This window comes from Watersipora subatra, chromosome 7 (assembly GCF_963576615.1).
Source record: "Watersipora subatra chromosome 7, tzWatSuba1.1, whole genome shotgun sequence".
NCBI classification, from domain to species: domain Eukaryota; kingdom Metazoa; phylum Bryozoa; class Gymnolaemata; order Cheilostomatida; family Watersiporidae; genus Watersipora; species Watersipora subatra.
Window position 1 is genome coordinate 61,774,980 of NC_088714.1, and position 22,585 is coordinate 61,797,564.

Sequence of the window (22,585 nt, forward strand, 5' to 3'; positions counted from 1 at the left end):
GCAATTAAACCTAAATATTTAACTATATATAATTAAGAACAAAAATACTACTTTACTGCACAGGAAACTTAACGCAACATGCCCTAGGCTGGAATATCTGTATAGGGTGGATGAAAGGCGTAAACTGAATAGTAGGCTGCACCAAAGTTAGCCAATCTTAAAGTTTGTGAACAACGCCTTTTGCTATGGTTTGGTGGCTTTAAACAAGGCTGTTTGGGTTGTTTAAAGTGTTAGTATCTGATCGAGTCTTATTTTGCGATGATCGTTGGTGGTTGTTTTCTGCATTCTATAAAAGAAAAAGTGAGTAATAATGAAACAGGTGTTTAAAAAAGGACCATTTATTGATAATTTCCAATGGCACACCTGACGATCTATCACAGCACACCAGGCTTCCAGGGTTCTAGTGTGCATTTATATAATTAGAAGTTGCTTTTTCTCTGGATTTAATAAAAATCTAACTAAAATAGAAGTTGTCAACCCTTTCATCTAGGATCTATGTCTATGCATACTGGGCACATGTTTGTCATCCCTCCATTTGGCATCGCTTCAATTTCTTTTGCCAGTTGGTAATCAGTTTTATACTTTTTTATCACTGAATTCAGTCTAACATTGTTGTAATATGAAATAGGTTTGTCCCTTTTTTAGGACAGCGTAGTTTGCTCATGTCAGTCTGCTCATTTGGCATTACCAGATGGTCCCGTCGCATTCTGCTGCTCAGCTCACACAAAAGAGCTCATCATATAACGACTTATCGTCCTTTTCTGAACAGTCAACTTCCACTGCTAGCCGATCCCAGCCAGTGTGCTAACCTTCCTCGGAGTATAAGTATTCACTCACCAGTCATGAAAACTGTCAATGAACAGGGCTGTAGTCAGCGTCTCATTGATTCACAAGCATTCAAAGATATATTCGTACCAGAGCTGAAAACTCTCAGAGAAATATGTGACAGGAATAATATGGAGATACGTATAGCTGGCGGAGCTGTGAGAGATATTTTGCTAGGTATTGTACCTCATGACATAGACTTTGCTACTACAACCCACCCTGAACGTATGGTCGAAATCTTCACAAAGGAGGGAGTTAGAATGATAGAGTATGGTGCTAGGGCTATAGGACATGGCACTGTTTCTGTACGCATCAATGATTCAGTAAGTTGTTCCATTCTTTGGCGGTTTTGCCGAATCGAAACGCTTTTTAGATGTAGGATGTTTTCATATAGGGTAAGATATTGGTACTCAGATTCTAGTTGCATGCAATTGTTGAAGAGCTACCTTGGTTGTTGCTGTTTCTGTGTTCGTCGATAGTCGAATTCAAGAAGCCTTGGCAGCAGTGGGTAAGCATATGCCTCTCAGTGCATCATCAAGAACCATAGCCTGTGTTCTTGTGAATGGTTAATATTAATGGGTTATGATAGCTGATAGCCAGCTTCATAATAGATGTGTTCAGTGAAGGCTAAAAAGTCTTTTTTAATTCATCTCGGTGTTATCTAACTACTCACTGGGTTAACGGTAGGTATTCTAAACTAGCAGGAGAAGAATAGCTCCAAATCTATGAATACATGTAGTCTTCAACAATCATTCATTGTTTTCCTCCATTCAGTGATATATATTTTTTATTCCTATCTCTTATGAAATCTAAAATTTTCCCAATGTGGTATCAGAAGAAGAATAACTCCCATTGGGTACTTTGTTTCTAAAAACAAGCTTTTACGTTGAGTGATAGATTATTTTTATTATTATTCCATAGGGAATTCAAAATAATCCTTAGGTGGTTTGGGAAGAATTCTCGAATCAGCTCTATGCTTTGCTACATTTTTCTTCTTCATCTATCTGATAAGCTGATATAGCTGTTCACAGGTCAACTATGAGATCACTACCACGAGGAGTGATGTGCTTACAAATGGTAGGCATGCTACAGTAGAGTTTCATACCGATTGGAAGCGGGATGCTAACAGGAGAGACCTCACTATCAATTCAATGTTCTTAGGTGAGTTTACTCGCCTCTAGTGATGAGGTTTTGTTGTTTAGGTCATCTCATAAGCTATTCTTGCCACGTTAATTATGAAAAGCATTACTTTTTGGAAGAAATCGTTTCTCTTATTTGCTATGTAACTCCTTCCCTCTATTGATAGTTTTGTGCAAGACAATGAGATATCGGCACATGTGGTAGCAGCTGTTTACCTCTATTAAGGTTTAGATGGTACCCTCTATGACTACTTCAATGGTTATAACGACCTGATGGACAAGAGGGTTTTGTTTGTTGGAAATGCGAGAGATAGGATTACTGAAGATTATCTACGGATTATGAGATACTTCAGGTAACTACTGCAGCGTTATGCTGATTACTCCCTTTGAATGTTCATATGGCCTACACTGCCTGCCCCTTCAAGAGTAGCATGGCAGCTCCAATAGCTGTGCATGAGTAGATATAGTCCTGTGCAAGTTTTCTTATGCTAACCAAGTAGGTATTTTAGTTACTACTCTCCACTAATTAGTCGCAGTATTTTCTTTTTACGAATTTATAAATTGAAATTGACCTCCGTTATTTAGCAAGATTTATTAATTAGGCTGTTTGGGAGTTATTTGCTCTTCCTTCTTGGCATGCACTGTTATTTTTACATGTATCTAATTCCACTGCAGTTGCCATCAAATGCTCGCTCTGAGGGATTCTTTTTAGCCTGCCCAATGATTTAAGTGGAGTTATTTGCTTCTACACAAAGTATTTTTATAATGTTATATTAGCTAACCTTCCCTCAGGAATTTCTAATGGATAAATTTGGTAAAATTTCAAGTTTTGCTCACACAATGTTTTGCAGTAGTTATGTTTCTTATATAAAAAAATGTATTGTTTTGAGTTACAATTGGCCTAGCTCAATTAATCTGTTAAAGTTGTATTCATATTAGGAACTCTGCTTGGGCAGTATCCACGCTTCGTAGTCAGCTTCTGAGAAAATATTCTCTCAAAGCTGTAGATGTCAGTTCATTACATCATTTCCACTGTTTAACAGATTTTACGGAAGAATCAAAGCTAACCCTGAAGATCACGACGCTCAAACGCTTGAAGTGATTGGACAGACTGCTGAAGGCTTGAAGGGTAGGTTAGGTGTAAATGCGGAACAAATGAGCAGAGATGACAACTTCTACATGCAGGGTATTTGGCAACCCTTCACAGCTTTTAAATTTTACCCTCGTGTTCCTATGTCATCTCTAGGTTGTGTTTAGACGCATGAACGGTGCTGTAGAGTTTCCTCTAATCTTACTATATGACTAGGGTAAAGTTGTTTGGTTTGTACAGGCGTTGCTGGAGAGAGGATTTGGGTTGAGTTGAAGAAGATTTTATCTGGGCATTTTGCTGACCACCAGATGAGCCACATTGCAGAACTTGGAGTGGCTGCTGCCATAGGTAATGTTTATGAAGACATGATTTGAGAGCACAACTTATGACAGGCATAGGTTAGACCAGGGGTCTGCAACCTTTTCCACTCAAAGAGCCATTTGAATCCGTTTTCCGCAGGAAAGAATGTAGTGTGAGCCACAAACCCCCTTTGATATTTTAAATTTAAAAAAATACTACATATAATGTTTTTTTAGCTTTTACTGCTTTTATACTATGTTTACACTATAAAACTGAAAGGTGTGACATGTATAATGATTTGACTGCTGAGAAAACAATATTACTATTTTGCGAAGAACAATAAAATAGCTAATAATAACTTGAACGTAACGTGAAAATATTACATTGTTTGTAACATTACTTTCAAGAAAAATTGCAACTTCATGTTTACCTCAGTCCTTCTTTTGACAAAACGACGAACTTAAATTCTATCTGCAGCAAATGTGCTACGTTTCTTGAGAGCTGTCATTTGTCGCGTACGGTGAGTAAGCTGTCAACATAAATAATAAAAGACAATTTATTCAAACAATGACAAAATATGAGTATATGCAAAATAGCCAATTAAAATATTAAGCTATTATACTTGGTTAATGTGATTTCTGCTTCTGGACCACAATTTCAGTCTTATTTTAAAGTCTGTGAGCAGATGCTGAGAAACCTTAATGAATTATTCTTTTATACATTCTCCGTTGTTGAACAGCTTTCCATGCCTGACTATTTCTTGAGCGGCCACAAAACTAGCATATGTAGTTGGATTTGCCACTTTACCCACTTCTTGAAATGGTTTTGGCTCAAATTAGCCTTACGCATCAGTTCTGCAACGGCCTTGTTTCTCTCATCTTCCTCTGGATATTGTTGAGCAAAGGCTGCGTGTTTAGTCTAAAAGTTTCTTGCGACATTTGACTTTTTGTTTGCAAGAATTACATATTAAGCAAACTGGTGAACTAGTCTCATCAGCGGTGAAAGCAAACGAATCAGCCCACATAGGATTAAATGTTCTATTTTCCTCTGTCTCTTTTCTTAGCATTCGCCATAGTTTGCCTAGCTGGGGTAAAAAAGATCAAGAAGTGTCGTGTCAGCTGGTGTAATTTTGGCGGTTTTATTGGCGCATAAATAATGATGCATAGCAAGTGACAATGTATGATTTATCACCATTATTTCGATTTTTTAAATTATATTACAAAATCTAGTGATAAAACTTCTATATTTTTATGAATTACTTGGCATATGGTGAAATAAGAAAAAAGGAAAAAAATGCAAAGTCAGAGGGAGTCGTAGCGATGGGATGAAAGAGCCGCATGCTGCTCCGGAGTCGCGGGTTGCTGCTCCTGGGTTAGACCAATGCGCTGGTAGAAGCTTGTTGAGGCCTCTATAGCGATGTATATGGAGATAGATTTGAAATCTTATTCCAACAATCATGAGCAATACAAATTAAAATATATGCCAACAGAGCCGCGAAAAGCTAAAATGTGATCGCAATAGCCGATGTGAATACGAGAGGGAGATACAGGCTGTCTCGTGACTAGGCGCATCATTTTGGGCGAGTCTGGGTACGTCTTCCTTTTAGCATTCCAACTGTGATCAAGTTTAATCAGTTTTAATTTTTAAACATTTCGGCAGTCAAATCGCTTGAAACAACAAAATGTCAAATGATAGATAAATATCTCTACTTTCTGGTAAAATCTACCTTTTTTGCGCAATCACATCTTTAATGTGATCGTTTTCATTAGGGTTTGTTGTACGTATGAGACGTTTGCCTCATGCACTTTTTACTGGTTACTAGACCTACTTACAACAAGCTGTAGGTCAATAAATAGTGCTATTGTGGACTTATTGTTTAGATTCGCTTTTAAAATAGAAAATATTGCCATCTTCAAACAAAATACAAAATAAAAGAAAATTGTGTTCCTGTTTGAATATAAACTATAGTAATATAGTTTTATTTAGGATTTTTTACCTGAGCTGAATTATTTGCAGATAACGTTGCAGTTTTTCGTTTTTAGTTTGTGAATTATATGAGATCGCTATACACCTGCTGTAAATACGTTTGTATTTTCTGAGTTTTGTTAATCACGTTTTATGCAAAAATAAGATTTCACATTAAATGCAAATACTATCTTTGCAGCAGTTAAAATGCATGTATTATCGGTGATTACGAGGTCTGATTCAAAGATTCCCGGAATGGAGTTGTATACTCTTGCATATTTGCACGATGGAAAAACCCATTGCAGCATTTGCTGGGAAACAGCTCCGGAGTTTTGTCACAAAATCTTAGGTTGCTATGATAACGCGTTCTCATGTGAGCCGACGATATGGCAAAGTCTGTCAGGTGCTTCCGGTGATTTTTAAAAAAGATTTATCGTCATGTCTAATAAACCGGAAAAGTGTATTTGCATTAAATTTCGTGTGAAATTAGGGAAAACAAGGATATAATGACCTTCGAAATAAAGTTTTGATCATTTCTGAAAGCTTCCTTAAAATCGTTGCAAGCGTGCATCCTAAGCTCCTTTTGGTCATCAGTTAGCAAGCGTGGCACGAACTTTGCTGCGACTCGTCTCATGTTTAAATTGTCAGTTAAAACTTTGAAAAGTTCCAAAACCAAGTCCAGTCTTTTCTAATAACTCTCTAATGGTTAAACGTCGATCTGCCATGACTAGTGACCTGACACTGTCGATTGACGAGCAAGTTCTTGCCGACGCTGGTCTGCCAGACCTCGCATTATCTTCAGTGCTGTCTCTACGTTCACGAAAACTTTTGTACCACTCAAAAATGCGTGTTTTTAGAGCAGCATCTCCAAAAGCAATATTTAACATTCTAACTATCTGAGTACTTGTTTTTCCTAATTTCACACAAAATTTAATGCAAATACGCTGTTCCAATTGATTAGACATGATGTTAAATTTGTTAAAAAATCGCCGAAAGCACCTGACAGACCTTGACATATCGTCGGCTCACATGAGAATGCGTTGTCATAGCAACCTGAAATTTTGTGACAACACTCCGAAGGTGTTTCCCAGCAAACGCTGCAATGGGCTTTTCCATCGTGCAAATATGCAAGTGTATACAACTCTATTCCGGGAACTTCTGGATCAGACCTCGTACATTCTCCCTGCACCTTCAGTAAACCCTGACATACCTATAAACTTGTTAACCCCTCAAAGTCTTCCGTCTTCTTTCCACTGCTAAGAGAATAGCAGAACTTTATTTTCCGCTTGTTCCACTTATCTTCTACATACAAGTACCTTATATAAATGAAGACAATGACCTTTTCTTTTTAATCAATGCAATCATTCTTTCACATGCGTTTACATTGCTCAGGTAACACTTTGCCAATGACAACTTTTTCGTCTGATACGTATCTGCAGTAGGTAACCAGTTCAGTCTCCTCAGAGCGAGTTGCCCTGTTAAACTGGTAAAACCTCTAAACTGGAACTCAATGAGTGAGCTTAACTGGTTAGTGTTCCAGTTAGGCTCACTTGTTGACTTCCATTTCCTTATTCACTGTTTCGATTGTACCTTAGATTCTAAAAGTGGCTGAGAAGGGTTACTGTAGGTCATGTGAGTGCACCTGGTACAAGCTGTCACTAGCCCGGTATCAACTAGATCTTACCTGCATTTACACCATAGTCTGTGCCTGGTTTTTTATTTTTCATTTTGTAGACAAAATATATCGAATGTATAAGATATATACTATAGAAGCACGAGTTACATTATACATGAAATATATGAAAATGCCAGGTTTCTCTAAAAAAAAAGTCAGCGGTAACGCTATTCACACTGTAAGCATATACTTAAAAAGATTAATTTAGAAAAATCATTATCATTTTTTAGCTGAGCATTGAATTATTATTTGGTTTGAGGGTTTTATCTTTTAGCCGGTTGTGTTCAAGCTGTTGTGTTCTGAAGATTCTAATCATCTGAGTGGCTTTGTGAAAGAATTTAATTGACCGAAGTAAAGGTCATTTTTCTAAATTTAAATTTGTATATTGCCTTTACTAGCCCATGTTCAATGCAGACCGTTGTTACATAGCTCATGTACAATTCAGACCGTATTTACATAGCCTATGATAAAGCTATCTAGATTGGTAAGAACCAACGGGCTCTGCCCTCGTGTTGAAACCCTGCTAGCAGATTTTTCACATGAGAATAAAATAGTGGTTTTTTAGTTTTCTAGGCAATTTTTGTTCATAGTTGGAAACTCAAATTTTCTGTATTGAAAATAAATAGTAAGATGTTATTATGGTAGAACATCAGCTACCATTTACAATAAGCTTTGATTTTAAAACAATTCGGTAGAAATGAACAGCAGCTCGTGCAAATTAATGGCTTCGCCCGAAATCTGCTAGCTATCAGTTGATATGACCCGAGTAGTTTTGTATAGGTGGTAACATTTCAGGTTAGCTCTATTCAATAGAGCTAACCTCATGGAGGTATGTAGGTAACCAGCTACTCCCCCCCAGCTATTTAAACTAGGCTCCCTAAGCCAACCAGCATGACAAAACATCGATAACAACTTTCAATTTTAGGCATTCGCTGTGTACGTCTTGTGTCAGTATTTTTAACTATGAAATAATTCACAACGACTTAATCAAATCGCTGACAAGGCTATGCGCATGTAATTAAGTGGAATTTGGTGCATTGGATGCCCAAATTATTTGACTAGTAAAATGTGTTCAACTACAACAAGGTCATGGAGAAAAATACCTATAACTATATATCAATACTTTTCTCATATAGGTTTACCTATGGAGTGCAACCTGGATGAATTAACTAAAGTCTATGCAAGATCATCTAAGTTTGACATCACAGAGGCAGCACTTCTGGCTGCTGTTTTTCATGACAAACAACAGGTACGTATCGCTGCTTCTTTCGGCTCAATGTAGTTTAGACAATAGGCGAATTCTCGAAGGTGCAGCCACACGTAACGATTTTATCATTGGTTCTGACCGAAATCACGAAATGAACGAAAAACACAGAATTATTCGGCCTAAATTCACAAAATTGCCAGAGCTGTGCATGCACACCAAAATCATCGACAAAACGCTTTTAATTGGCTAAACAAATTATTAGCAAGCACGATTCTAGCCCAGGGCTGATACTCCCCCTCAAAAGGCCCATTAGGTTCGGCCCAAAATCACGTTTTAGGGGGGGTTTTCAGACCATGGAGCACTGTCAGTGAATTTGCTACTTTAGGGGGGTTTCCACAACTAAGCCAGTAAAAGGGCCCATGCTCATTAAGGTTTTATTCAGCCAAAGTAATACCAATAAATTGCACCAAAATTCCACAGTCTTCATTTTAATGCAGATTGCATTAAAATTTGCATGCTTGCTGACGGAAAAGGAAGGGAAAAGAGACAGTCGACACTGCATCATCTTAGCAACCCTTTAGCAATATACTCAGAATGAATGGTATGATATTTCTTTTATTGGTATTATTATGTTTTCTTTTGTAAATGAAATGATGATCTGATGGTTCGTGTTTGGAATAAGTTTTATTAACCCTTTTGCAGGCATAGCAACATTTTTGTCGTTTTGCGATACTGACGCTAGTGAACAGAGCGACTATTATGTCACCACACGAACGGTTTTTATAAATTGATTTATGGTTATCTAATTGTCTTTTTTTTGTTTAATTTTTTTACAAATAGTAAACTACAATATATTGGTCTATGTTAGCAACAAAAAATAAGCCGTTTTCAGAAGAAAAACGATCGTTTTTGCAATACTAAACCAACAAAAAATCCGAAATAAAAACGTAATTAAATAAAATTGGGAATTTTGTTTGTAGCTTGTTTCTGCTTTATTAATACATGAATCATATTAGATGTTTAGCGCAGCCTGGAACCTGGGGGCCCTCTAGGGAACTCCCAGTGTTTAGGGGGTGTATTTCAAATTGACCAACCAGGTGATTGGGGGTACATTATCCAAATTCCAATTGACCAACCAGGTGATTGGGGGTACAATATCCAAGTCTGGGCCTATCCAGGTGGGTGTTTCTTTCAGAGTATCAGCCCTGGGGATTCTAGCAGCTTTTGCAATTTGTATAGTCCGAAACTCATAACGCGACACGCAAGAAAAATACTAACGCGATTTGCCCTAGTAAATACGATGCAATTGGTTTGATTGCACTAAAGATGGCAACTCTTTTTACCACGGAACTTTTGCTGCTAAAAATAAGTTGTTATTAAAAAAGAAACGATTTGTAGTCATAGTGTCCAAACGATAAAAAACCAACAATAGCACAATTTAGGTAGTTGCATCGTATGTACTATGTTGAATTGTGCTGGTACTTTTATTGTGTGTCGTAATGCGTGTCTTGGACTATAACAATCGCAAAAGCTGCTAAAATCACGATCGCTAATAATTTTTTCAACCAATTCAAAGCGTTTCGTCGTTGATTTCGTTGGGCATGTACAGCTCTGAGAATTCTGTGAGTTTCGGCCGAATAATTCTGTGTTTCCTGTTCATTTCGTAATTTTGGTCAAAACCAACAATAAAATCATTATGTGTGGCCGTACCTTAATACTAGCAATGAATAGAAGCTCGTGCACGTTGATACGGCCATCAGAGTGCAAGCAATCTCAGTAATAGCTCTTTGAACCCTTGACATGCTCCCCCAGTTTTCGATCATGGCGATATACATTTCTCTACAATACCTTTAGAGCAGGGAGTTGGTTGCGGGAGAAACACAAATCGGTTATCGAGAGCCCAAGAAAAGATTTTTCTATTGACAAGGAGTCATTAACAGCCATAGGACGATCGTAGGAAATCTAGTTGCTTTATCTAGTTCATCATGCTGACTCTCACACAGTCACCATAGCTGGCAGCAATAACTCTGTGAAAAATATCCAGACTTTTTGTTGACCGATTTCTAAGACTCTTCTGGCAAATGGCTGTTACCGATTTCAATTGATGGTTGAATATAATTAGCTTTTTGCTTCATGGTAAAACTACGCTAGCAAAATAGTTTATAGTGACTTCCTTTCAATCTTTGCTATAATAATAGCCATGTTCGTCTGCTAGGATGAAATGCTGGAGTTTTGTTAGAGTGTTGGAAAAACTGTTTCACGCAAGAATTGCACTCGGGCATCTGAGTTTCACAGTCAAGCGCACCATCAACTGCCCCACTCGGCCACCTCACATCCTTGTGAAATAATTGCTCTCAAGGTGATGATCATCATTACACATGTTAATCATCTCTCATGGGGCACAGGACTGTCATCGTGTTATACATACTGCAGTGTATATGTCAGTGTTTTGTACCCACTTAACTGACAAGCTCAAGACTTCATAGATTGTTGAGAGGTTAAAACTAAAGGATGTCTGGTCGTAATTTATGATGACTGAACTTGTCTAGCTCACTGACATGAGTTTTTATCTCTCTCATCGTCTCAGCTATGAATTTTTTTCTCTTTTGATGAAGGCTTGTAGCTCGCTACTCTTCCTTATTACTTTTTTTTAATGTTTAAACCCAAAAAATAGATCATCGTTTGCTGAGTCTAATAAGTCATTTCCTGTCAAGAACCTTTTGTTTTTCAAGAGTCATCAAAAATGTTTCTCTAACTCACTGCAGGTCGAAGACTTCAAAGCTCGTTTAAAAGTCTCCAATCAGGAATACGCAACAGCTTTATTTATCGTCGAGCAGCGGTCAAGCTACGAGTGTGGACAAGTGAAACGCTACCAGGATATGATTGTTGACTCAACCGAGAAGAAGATGTGTTCCCACAGGTGTGTCCAGCTCGCAGCCTACATGGCTGATAGAGAAACTTATGACTCATTAAAAGCCTGGCAGATTCCGCGCTTTCCGTTCAGCGCTAAAGTTTTTTTAGATTCGGGAATTCCCAAAGGCAAGTTGATTTCTAAAGGCGTCGAGAAGGTCAAACAGAAATGGAAAGACTCGGATTTCACGTCAACCGAAAAGGAACTCGTCGAATATGCTCAAGAACTTGCCCAATCAGGACAAATATCTTAGCAGAAATGTCAAGGTCAATATTGCGTTTGTAAAACAAACTGTTTACTGCTATATATTACTGTATGATCTCATTATCTGCTATTCTATAATAAATTAAAACAAGACAATTTGTCTCTTTCGCTGGTGTATGATCATTAAGTAAAATGAAGCTCGATTTCCACGTATGACCTTAAGAATTTTCTATACTTATTATTTGTTAAAGTATTCCATATTGCATTTTTAAATTTCACGAATATTAAGACGGTTTTGTTCATAGTGTATTTTTTTACATTTTGCAAGTGTCATTTAAGAGGTATATAACTGCAGAGCTGACACCTATTTATTTGTAAGCTCTCTCTTCTTGGATTTAACAAGATTATTAACAGACTTGATATATTGCAGTAAGATAATACACAAATCGGTTAACATAATGTTAACAACTAAAGTTTTTGCTAAAAAATCATTTAGCAGCTCACGGCACTCTATGTGTTATATAGTGTGCATGAAAACAAACATCGCAAGACAAATGTAGAGTTTAACCAAAGCTATTAGAGGTATGTAAAACATTTCATTACCTGCTGCCAACAGAGGATAGAGGAGAGCCAGCTTACTAGCGACTGTCAAGAGAATGTCTCACAGTATGTACATTACTATAACGTGGAGTTCATCCTAACTAGCCTATATGTGTTTCTAGTTGTCGTATGTTGTGTTTTTGGCTTTTAGGATATCTGATGCTAACCCATTATGTTGGCAGAAGCTTGGATTTAATTTTAATTTTGTAATTGTCATTTATTTAGCTACGCTTATGTATTTATTTAGGTAATTAATATCTTTATTTGTTTGTGATTATACAATATTAATCACAGAATGGGTTGCTCCTCAGAGCATGCTGTTGTAATATGTACACACGCCTATAAATCTAGCAAAATCTTGGTGTTCAACATTGAAATCAACATGTAACTGTCTGATTTCAAGCTAGTTGTATGTTTGAGCAATTCTGTGTCATGAGACTAGCACTAGCTACTATGAACGCAGCTTATAAACGACATTATTGGTTTGGTAGAATCTGATGAAGTGCTCCTAGAAAGGTATACCAAAGCGCACCTTAAAAAGATTGAGAAGTTGAACAACAAGCTCGCAAAAGTCATAAATCCATTGCTGCGGTGGACAGTATTTGGCATCAATGTCATATTCTGGATGGTTGGCCTATGCATGATTTTCTTGGGTATCTGGGCATTCTGGCAAAAAGCTGCCATTTTTGGTATGTAATATTTCACATCATAAATTTTTTTGCTTCTTCATTGCCAATAATATGCTTCGTTTAGTAAAGCAAATAGATATCTTTTCATACTGTAGATGAAAGCCGTTAGTAAAAATAATGGCGGGTGTCTGAGGATACCATTAGTACACTGAGTTTATGATTAATGACTTCTACAATCAACAAACTTTGAGATCTTTAAAATAGCAATTCTCTGAGCAAGTGTACGGTAAAAAAACACATTCATTTGTTAATTTTAATGCAAACAACGTAATTAAGGTTGAAGACAGCTCTTGAATGAATTCAAATGGTCTTGGTTGGCCGGAATATATGAGTACCTATATAAGTATATACACGCATTGATATATATTTTAGTTATATAGGCCTATATTGTTTAAATATATTTAATTGAATATATTAAAGTATATTCAATTCAATATTTTTTATTCAATGTTTATAGATGCCATAAAAAATAAAAAGTGCTGCCACGTGGTGTCGTAAATGCAAAAAATGTTAATACAGTGAAGACTTGAAACTACTATGTTCAGATATACAGGTGATCTCTTTTGCCAAAAGATTAGGCAATACAATTGTTGAGTGCATCTTTTTGTAAGAACAAATTAAAATCTTCATGTTATGTATATCTGGTATTTGAGAGTTAAACCAATCATTATTTTCAATCTAACAATGTTAGTAAAATAAGTTAACATATCTGGTAGTGAGGGAACATCAACATTTTAACAAAATGTAGGTGGTACAAAACAGATTGATGTCCTTTGTAAATTACACACAAGTCATAATCCAGTTGATGTTTGGCTCTATAAATTGTCTAGCCCTTAAGAATAATGTTCCTAAGAGCTAGAAAATTTATTCCAGAATGGACAAATGATTACATTGGTAACAAGTGAAATAGTAGTGAGAAAGAGTAGCGCCAAGTGCCAAGCTAAGGTATAATATAGACACAGAACCCTTTCTTTAAGCCTTAGTAAACTCATAGATGATAGGTACTTGTTTAGGCAGCTTTTGTGTAAACGCATGAGATGAAGAAATGCTAGAACGATTTGTTTTAAAACAAGTATCATTCACCTTTCTAAGGAAACCTTCGTTAAATGCCGTTTTGGTCACATAATGCAAACCGCTCTGTGATAAGAATTTTTATCGATGTCTTTTTGCCTTAAAAAGTCTTGTCATTATATTTATGTGGTGAGAAGCGAGGAAAGGCTATTGTCTAGTAGATTATTGTGCATAACCTTGTAGCAGAAGGTTACAGGAGTTCCAGAAAACAAATGTGTTAGATTATTACAGCTAGATAAACAAAACAACTTGTCTGAATGTTCAACATTTAATAAGTGTCTTTCATAAGTCACACACAATAGAACAAGAGTCATTAAAATCTTCCAGAACAGTGGGTGCGGTTAACAATGATATAAGCATGGGAGTAGACAACTCTTATTAATATAGCATCCCCCTTCAAGCTCTAAACAAGAGTATAATGATTGTACTTACAACAAAGGTAAAATATAATAAACTGAGTATAGCGGTTTACGCTAGGTTCGTAGCTGGCAAGTGTATTAAGCTGGAATTGATTCACTGATTTGGAGATGACTCGTTGATGTTTTATTCAGTCAACACTGAAACCGTGAAATCTACAAATGATTAACATATTTAAAAGTTCTGCCACAGCAATATAAAAAATAACGATATTATAGAAATAGAAAAATATCGACACAAACCTTTTGCCGTCTTTGAAAAACACTCACACAGCTAAATCAAGAAGTCAAACGAAACAAATTAGCGATAAATGCAAAGATGTTCTGAACAGAAAAATCGTCAATTAAATCATCAGTTGCGTGTTACTAGTTGAACTTCAAAAGTCATAATGCCGAGCGTGGATGGAAGATAATTACAGGAAGTGAAGGCGTGTCGAGACACGTCAAAACACGTCGAAACAACCCTTGTGGCGCCTTAGACCCGGATACAGCGATGTTTTACTTAACACAAAACAATAAAATTGGTGAGTTAGTAGAGACAGGAAATGTTAGTAGGGTTCTCTTACACTCCCACCAAATATAAATTCTAATAGATTTTATATTTCCGCTGCACCATGTACGCAATTAGACTCAACAAATGTCCTTTTTTTTTTTTTTTTTCATGTCAGCACCTTTTTTTGCAAAACCATAGTAGTAATACCAAGGTCATATTCTAATAGAAAACAATAGGTTTGAAGGTTACGTAAGTAATACAAAATATATAAAGTTCTATCCTAACAACAACAAAACCAACACAAGCAACAAAAAAAACAAAAAACTAACATCTAAAGTTGAATTAACACCACAAACAGAGGTTGCTATTAAACGATATAATATGGGCAATGTAAGTGGGAATTATATATCCTCTAAGAGTTTTACTAGTTTTTGTATGGGACGTTGAAGATAAGTTGGTTCTGCCATCTTTCGCCCCTTCTTGTCTAAGTTACAATTTCCCAGCCTCACAGTCACCTTACGCACTAAACCGTCTTTACCTGGAAACACATCTTCAACTCGCCCTATTTGCCACATGTTCCTCGGCTCATTGGATTCGACTATAAGTACAACATCTCCGACCTTCAAATTGTCTTCAACTTTCATCCAGGTTTGACGACGCGTGATGTTGTCTAGATATTCCAGTTTCCATTTTCTCCAAAACTCTTGAGCTACCCACTGTACCCTTTTCCATCTAGCATGGCAGTATATTGCTTCATCAAAATCTCCAGGTGGTGGCGCAGTGGGTTCCTTTCTTCCTGTTAGAATCATGTTTGGTGTGACTGGTGTTTCTTCATGATTAGAGATGTTGATTGCTCCTAAGGGCCTGTTGTTGACAATAGCAGCAACCTCATAGAATGCCGTTCTTAGGGAAGTACTGTCGAGTCTAGAACTTTGCCTTAATATGTCACTGAGCACTGCTCTGATGGTACGGATCTGCCTCTCCCAAACGCCTCCCTGGTGGCTTGCCGTCGGAGAATTAAATACAAACTCTATGCCTCTATCGCATAGGCATCTTTTTGCTTCCGCATCCAACAAATTATTGGCGCCGACAAAGTTTGTTCCATTGTCAGAATAGAGCTTTGTCACAGAACCCCGTATGGCGATGAAACAACGTAGTCCATTGAGAAAGGCGTCGGCAGTTAAATCGTCTAAAACTTCAATGTGGAGAGCCCTACTATACAAACATGTGAAAACTAATCCGTACTTTTTCATTTCCTTCCTTCCCTCTTTAATCGCGTATGGGCCGAAGCAGTCCATTCCTGTGTGTGTGAACGGTGGGGCACAGCTAGTTCGGTCTTGAGGTAACTCTCCCATTTGCTGTCTCATAGGCTTACTTTTCATCTTCCTGCATGGCATGCATTGACCTAATTGTTTTTTAACTGTTCTTATACCTGATATGAGCCAGAGGCCATTTTGACGCATGGATGTTAGCGTGTAGGATGGTCCCATGTGGTGTGAAATTTCATGGTAGTAGTTAATAAATAGCTTACTCGAGTGAGAGTTCTTTGGTAATATTATTGGATGTTTCTCTAGCTCGGTAAGAGATAAAGAATTTCTTGCTCTCCCACCAATCCTTATTAAGCCATGTTGATCCAGGTAGGGGCTTAATCGAAGCAATGAACTTGTTTTCATCACTTGGTTACCTTTTTTCAAAACTCTGATTTCCTCTTGAAAATATTTTGTCTGTGTAATTTTCAATACTAATCTTTTGGCCGCTTCGATATTTTCAATTGATGGTCGCGTCAGAGGAATCTTTAAAGACTTGTTCTTGGCCATCTGGAGTAAGTAAGCAAAGGCTCTTAGCAGTCCCTTGAGCGTGCTATACTTCTTCAACTTGTTGTACATGTCCATGAGTGTTGAAATCTCAGTCGCTCTGACAATTTGGACTTTCTTAACTTCTGGATCATCCTCTGACACTTCTCTTTGTGTCGACATATCCAACTGTAATCTATGTTGTAGTTCTGACTGCGATCGTAAAAACTTGGTAAACCACATGGTGCGTTTTAATTTTTCGGCCTCCATCCCTCGAGAAGCTATGTTGGCAGGGTTTTCTGCCCCGGGTACGTGATGCCATTGCTCAGGGTTAGATGCTTGTCTAATCCCATAAACTCTGTTAGCAACAAACGTGTGAAATTTCCTCCTATCATTGCAGATATAGCCAAGCACGATGGTTGAATCACACCAAAAAAATGACTTGCTTATATCCATGTGCAGTTCCCTTTGAAGCGTATTGTTGAGTTGGGTGGCTAAAAAGGCACCTTGTAGCTCTAGTCTCGGAATGGTGGTTACCCCTTTACTGGGTACGACTTTTGCTTTTGCCAACACAAGATTGTTGCAAACATTTCCTAGGTTGTCAATGGATCGCAAATACGAGCAGGCACCAATGCCTTCCAGCGAGGCATCTGAAAATGTGTGCAGCTCATACACGCATTGCGTCTGCAACCCATCCAGGCACCTAGGTATTTCTAGTTGGAGTTGTGACAGTTGAGTAGCCCATCTGTTCCACAATTGATTCATTTCCTCATTGAGAGGTTCATCCCAATCAACACTAGTCTTATTGACCTTCTGCAGTATATTTCTTCCCTGTTGTGTGAATGGTGCTAAAAGACCAATGGGATCAAAAAGCTGACCGACTACAGACAGTATGCCACGTCTTGTGACAGGCCCCGCTTTAACCTCATTTCCACTAAATCTGAAAAAATCTTTATTAAGGTCCCACTCCAATCCTAGGGTACGTTGAGGGGACAGATAATCTGCAAACAAATCGATTGCTCTCTCCGACTCGGGAATCGATGATAAAACTGAAGAATCATTGCTAATGAACTTATGAAGTCTTAAATTTCCTGTTGCGCAAAGAGCCCTAGCGTCCTCAATAAGTTGCTGGGCTTCTTCCGTTGTGTTCACGCTTGTGATACCGTCATCAACATAGAAATCTCTCCGTATAAATTCTGCAGCTTTTGGGTATTCCCCGGCATGGTCGTCTGCTAAAGTTCTCAGACCATAAGTGGCAACAGCAGGTGAAGATGTGGCTCCAAACAAGTGCTTTGTCATCCGATACTCTTTGACTTCTCCCTCTGTTGTTTTCCATAAAAAGCGCAAATAATCTCTGTCAGATGGAGTAACATGAAAATTGAAGAACATTTTTTCTATGTCGCAAGCGATTGCGATTTTTACTTTTCTAAACCTACACAAAATCCCAAGCATACTGTTGGTCAAATCAGGGCCTTGAAGCAGATGCTGATTTACAGATGTCCCCGAATATGTAGCTGCACAATCGAATAACACACGGAGTTTGCCTTTCTTTTGGTACTTTACTGCAAAGTGTGGTATATACCACACGCAACCTTTCTGAGGAACAATAATGGTAGCCTCTTCAGCATGGCCCTCCGAAAACATCTCTTGCATGAATTGTACATACTGTAGTTTAAACTCCGAGTCGCTCTCAAATCTCTTAAATAGTGAAGTGAGGCGTTGTTCGGCTTGGCGTTTGTTGTCTGGTAAGTGTGGTCGATGCCTAAATGGTAAAGCCATCTGATAAGACCCTGATGGTAGCACTTCCGTTGTTTGTTCCATGATGTTTAGAAATTTTACGTCTTCTTGAGATATGAGGACATGATCGTCGAGCTTGATGCATGTACGGTGTGTAATAAGTCTTCTATCTCCTTGCCGTCTGTTGTCTGCTCCAAAGACGGTCCACCCCAACATTGATTTCCTGGCATACGGCAAGCCTTTGACTTGAACTAATGTTTCTAAAGGGGCAAAAGCCTCGGGACAATTAGCTCCTATTAGCAATCCAACGGGAATGTCCATCAAAGGTGGCAATTTCCTTGCAAACTCTTTAAGATGAGATAGTTTTGCCACATTATTTCTGCAAGGAATGTGGTCGCGATTGCATGCAATATCTTTCCAACCATAGGCATCTAAGTAAGTGAAGTCTGCTTGTTCGTATCCTTGTATTCTAATATCTTGATATAAAGTGACCCATTTTGTTGATTCTCCTGTGAGAGTTTCTACTGTGACCAATTCTCTTGTGTAGTCGGGTTGGAGATATTTCGCCAAGTCTGTATTGATGTAAGAGTGGTCTGAACCTGAATCAAGGAGCGCGTATACAAGTAGCGTTTTTGCAGGAGATTTGTCAGTAGTTATATGCACTGGCAAGATCATGCTGAGGGAGTTACCTGTTGTACCAGTTTTCTTTGAAGATATCCGTTTAAGTTCTGCACTTGGTTCTTTTCTTGGCTGAATATTTGTGCTGGGCATCGATGTGGTTGAGCTTCTTTCATTTGGTGGCTTTGGAACCGCAGCTTGATCTTGGTTTCTCCAATGTTTAGACGTTGTCGAAAAGTCGATGTGTAGGACTGTTGGATGTCTTTTCCCACATCCTGTCTTGGAACAAAAGGCTCTGTTTGGGCACTGTCTTGATACGTGTCCTCTTTTAGTACAGCCAAAGCAAAGACCATTCTCCTGAAAAAATAAGTTCTTTGGTTCTCTTGGCAGCTTAGCAAGTGCCCAACATTCGTTCGTTAGATGGGTTTTCTTACAGTAAAGACATTCACTTATTTGAGAGGTTCCTGTTGAATGGCTTCGTAATTTCATTGGATTGGCTGGAGCATAGCTCCTTTCCTTTTTATTGAAATCTGGCTTATGTTGATAGTTTTGACTTGCTTCCTGTCCGCTGATCTTTCGTTCTTCTTCCATATCTTCAGCTTGCTCTTTGACGAATTCGGCAAATTCATTAAAAGTAGGATAACCGCTATATTCTTTTACACACACTCTCACCTTTTTGGCCCAGGATCTCAACATCCATTCTGGTAATTTCCTAGCAAGAATCTCATTTTGGTTTCTGTCATTCAATAGGCGCAACTCATCACAACCTCGCATTGCGGATTTGATGTGACTTAGAAGATTTGCGTATTTTCTCATAGAGTCAGCATCCCTTGTGCCAATCTTTGGAAACTCCTCAAGCTTTTTTCTTAATCCGAGAGCAGCATCATACTGTTTACCAAATCTTTCTCTCAAATCTTTCCTTGCGTCTTCATAAGCATCCATTGTGTTGGTAAGAAAATACCCACTGACTGCATCAAATGCTTTACCAGAAATATACCTTTTGAGGTGTCTTAGTGGTTGCAGTCCTGTTAAGCCTTCCGATTCAATGTAAGCGTCAAAGTCTATTTCCCATTCCTTGAACATAGTAGGATCACCTTTAAAAACACTGGGTTCGAGGGTTGAGCGCTTTGTGGACTTCATCGTTGCGATCAATGCTTTGGTGAGGGCTTGTATTTCACCTGAACCGGAATTGTTCATTTTTGTCTCAGCGTTTGAAGCTGCAGACCCTGTCTCGGATTTTGGAAGACGATTGTTCTTGTTGTTTGTGGAAGAGCTCTGAGAGTCCCTTGCCTTCTTTCTAGCCATCAGCTGCTGAAACTTTGCAGCTGCCTCTTCCAGCTCTCTTTCTATATCACTGTCATATTCTGCGGAGTTGACCCTGCTTGCCTCTTCTATTCTCTCTGCTAACATTCTCTTGCAATCATCAACAGTTGACCCATAATATTCAAACATGTTCTGTAGTGTGGTTAACCTTTCCTTATCATCAGTCAATTCACACAATTCGACCCACTTCTCCTGTATTTCCTTTAACATCTTCTCGATAGCAGAAGAAAAACCTTGCATTTCTTTTTCAGTTTGCATATTAGTCAGAAAATCTTCTATTTTTTCCAATTCATTATTTATCAACTTTGGAATATCCTTGAGTAATGTAGACTTTTTGATACGATCAGATGTTCTAAATATAGGTGGGCTATTCATTCTGTGGCCACTACCTGCTTGTGACATGTGCTCTGCTAAATTGACATCTTGTTCTGAATTCATTATGATGTTTAAAAGAACAATAATGATAATACCCTGAGTTCGTTTATAATTACAGAAAATCAAGGGTGAAAAAGCTAAAATAGATTGCTTTAAAAGTAAATACCACAGTCAAGTCAATATCAATACAAAAATTAAATCTTATACTTTTACACAAAAGAGCTTCAATACTATTGAAGCTGCAAAATATGTGATCTACAAGAAATTGCAATACGTCTAGTTTAGGTATGTGAAGTCAACAAAATAATACTAGTTGCAAACTTGGTCGAAAGCGCCACAATAGATTATAAAGTACGAGCGAGGGCCGGCCAAAAATGTCAGACACTTCGGAAAAGACACTAACCGCGGCAGCCAAACCGTGTGCCAATCGATTACCAACCGAAATTAGCCACCATCCAAGCAGGGCAGTTTACAAGAATAGTAATCCAAAAGATTGCAAATTGCTCAAAGAAAAAATAATATGACAGTTTCAAAACAGAGTGACAATTTTTAATATTTTTTAAATCTTAAACGATCTAAAATTGTTCAGTAGTTATCTAATAAAGCTATCGAAATGTTTAACGCTTCCGAGTATCCTAATATTTCCTGATCTCAATAGTCTGAATAGGGTTCTTAGCCGGCAGATATATTGTTCTATTTAGCCGGTTCGTTGTTTTGGTAATTACTGAACGTATATTCGTCGACTTAAATGGCGTTACGATGTTGTGTGATATATCAATAGTGTAGGTCTGCACGGCGGCTCAGGGATCCCGCGTCAATCAATGTCCTTTAAATAGTTCAATATAGCCAGTACGTCGGCTCAATAGTTGAATATAGCCAGTACGTCGGCTCAATAGTTGTGGCACTTGTGTACACACGTTCGGTAAATACGAGACACCTTTAAGTCCGCCCAGCAGTTCTTTGATGTTCGTTGGTTATTTTCTCTTCTAGGAAAGATTTCACTATAGCGGTTTACGCTAGGTTCGTAGCTGGCAAGTGTATTAAGCTGGAATTGATTCACTGATTTGGAGATGACTCGTTGATGTTTTATTCAGTCAACACTGAAACCGTGAAATCTACAAATGATTAACATATTTAAAAGTTCTTCCACAGCAATATAAAAAATAACGATATTATAGAAATAGAAAAATATCGACACAAACCTTTTGCCGTCTTTGAAAAACACTCACACAGCTAAATCAAGAAGTCAAACGAAACAAATTAGCGATAAATGCAAAAATGTTCTGAACAGAAAAATCGTCAATTAAATCATCAGTTGCGTGTTACTAGTTGAACTTCAAAAGTCATAATGCCGAGCGTGGATGGAAGATAATTACAGGAAGTGAAGGCGTGTCGAGACACGTCAAAACACGTCGAAACAACCCTTGTGGCGCCTTAGACCCGGATACAGCGATGTTTTACTTAACACAAAACAATAAAATTGGTGAGTTAGTAGAGACAGGAAATGTTAGTAGGGTTCTCTTACACTGAGTAAGAAATATGTAAGAACTGTCTGTTTGCTATGGAATATAAACAAATTGAATACCATCAATGATTGTCTTTGCTATTCATGACCAGTTGCGTCAAACTTTATTGGGGACTTGATTATCTGAGATCTGCGTAGAGGTGCATTTGGCTCCATACTGACAACATCTGATCTTTTTCTGAGCAATCTACTAGCTTCTATCTCTACAACTTTTCTTGTAATATTTTCAGATGCAGCAATCACCTTTCCATTTCTCTGTTTATCTCTGACCCACAAATTGTCTCCAGAGTGAACGGGTGGTAGAGGTATTACTTTACAGTTACTATCATGGCTGTGCTTCATCCTTGACTTATATTGTTCATTTGATGTTATGAATTGGGCATGATCTGGTTGTTTGGGCAGCAAATCATCCGGATGAGTTACCACAGTAGTTCTAAGTTTCCTTCTCATCGACAGCTCTGCAGGGGAGTACAGGCCAAACTGTGGTGAAGAACGGTAAGCCAGCAGTGCCAGATATGGGTCCTCTTCTTTAACTAGCATTTTCTTGATGGTTTGCACTCTTCTCTCTGTAGCTCCATTTCTTCTATGATATTCTGGACTGCTTGTAACGTGACGGAATCCATACTGGA

At 38.0% G+C, this 22,585-nt stretch overlaps 2 protein-coding genes across 3 annotated transcripts; one reads left to right on the top strand and one right to left on the bottom strand.

The window, feature by feature from the left end:
- The first annotated feature begins 689 nt into the window (after window positions 1-689).
- Window positions 690-11,589, top strand: LOC137399511 (CCA tRNA nucleotidyltransferase 1, mitochondrial-like). Of its 2 annotated transcripts, XM_068085655.1 has the most exons (8): window positions 690-1,148; window positions 1,857-1,986; window positions 2,191-2,317; window positions 3,008-3,093; window positions 3,295-3,402; window positions 8,131-8,243; window positions 10,967-11,121; window positions 11,223-11,589. In XM_068085655.1, exons 1-8 carry the CDS (start codon window positions 843-845, stop codon window positions 11,254-11,256), a joined length of 1,059 nt encoding a protein of 352 aa, XP_067941756.1. In that variant the 5' UTR covers window positions 690-842; the 3' UTR covers window positions 11,257-11,589. The 2 variants fall into 2 exon arrangements, with proteins under 2 accessions (XP_067941756.1, XP_067941755.1); XM_068085654.1 differs by having other exon boundaries at window positions 10,967-11,589.
- Window positions 11,590-14,986: 3,397 nt separating this feature from the next.
- LOC137400956 (uncharacterized) lies at window positions 14,987-20,494 on the bottom strand. Its single transcript, XM_068087294.1, has one exon. The coding sequence runs from the start codon at window positions 20,492-20,494 to the stop codon at window positions 14,987-14,989; it is 5,508 nt and encodes a 1,835-aa protein (XP_067943395.1).
- Window positions 20,495-22,585: the final 2,091 nt, after the last annotated feature.

What these genes read in the sequence shown, in the direction of transcription:
- LOC137400956 (XM_068087294.1), bottom strand. Translation starts at nt 20,494, where the DNA reads ATGAATTCAGAACAAGATGTCAATTTAGCAGAGCACATGTCACAAGCA.
- LOC137399511 (XM_068085654.1), top strand. Translation starts at nt 843, where the DNA reads ATGAAAACTGTCAATGAACAGGGCTGTAGTCAGCGTCTCATTGATTCA. An exon ending in TATCAATTCAATGTTCTTAG is followed by an intron (nt 1,987 to 2,190) that starts GTGAGTTTACTC and finishes ACCTCTATTAAG; the next exon opens with GTTTAGATGGTACCCTCTAT. An exon ending in TGGAGTGGCTGCTGCCATAG is followed by an intron (nt 3,403 to 8,130) that starts GTAATGTTTATG and finishes TTTCTCATATAG; the next exon opens with GTTTACCTATGGAGTGCAAC.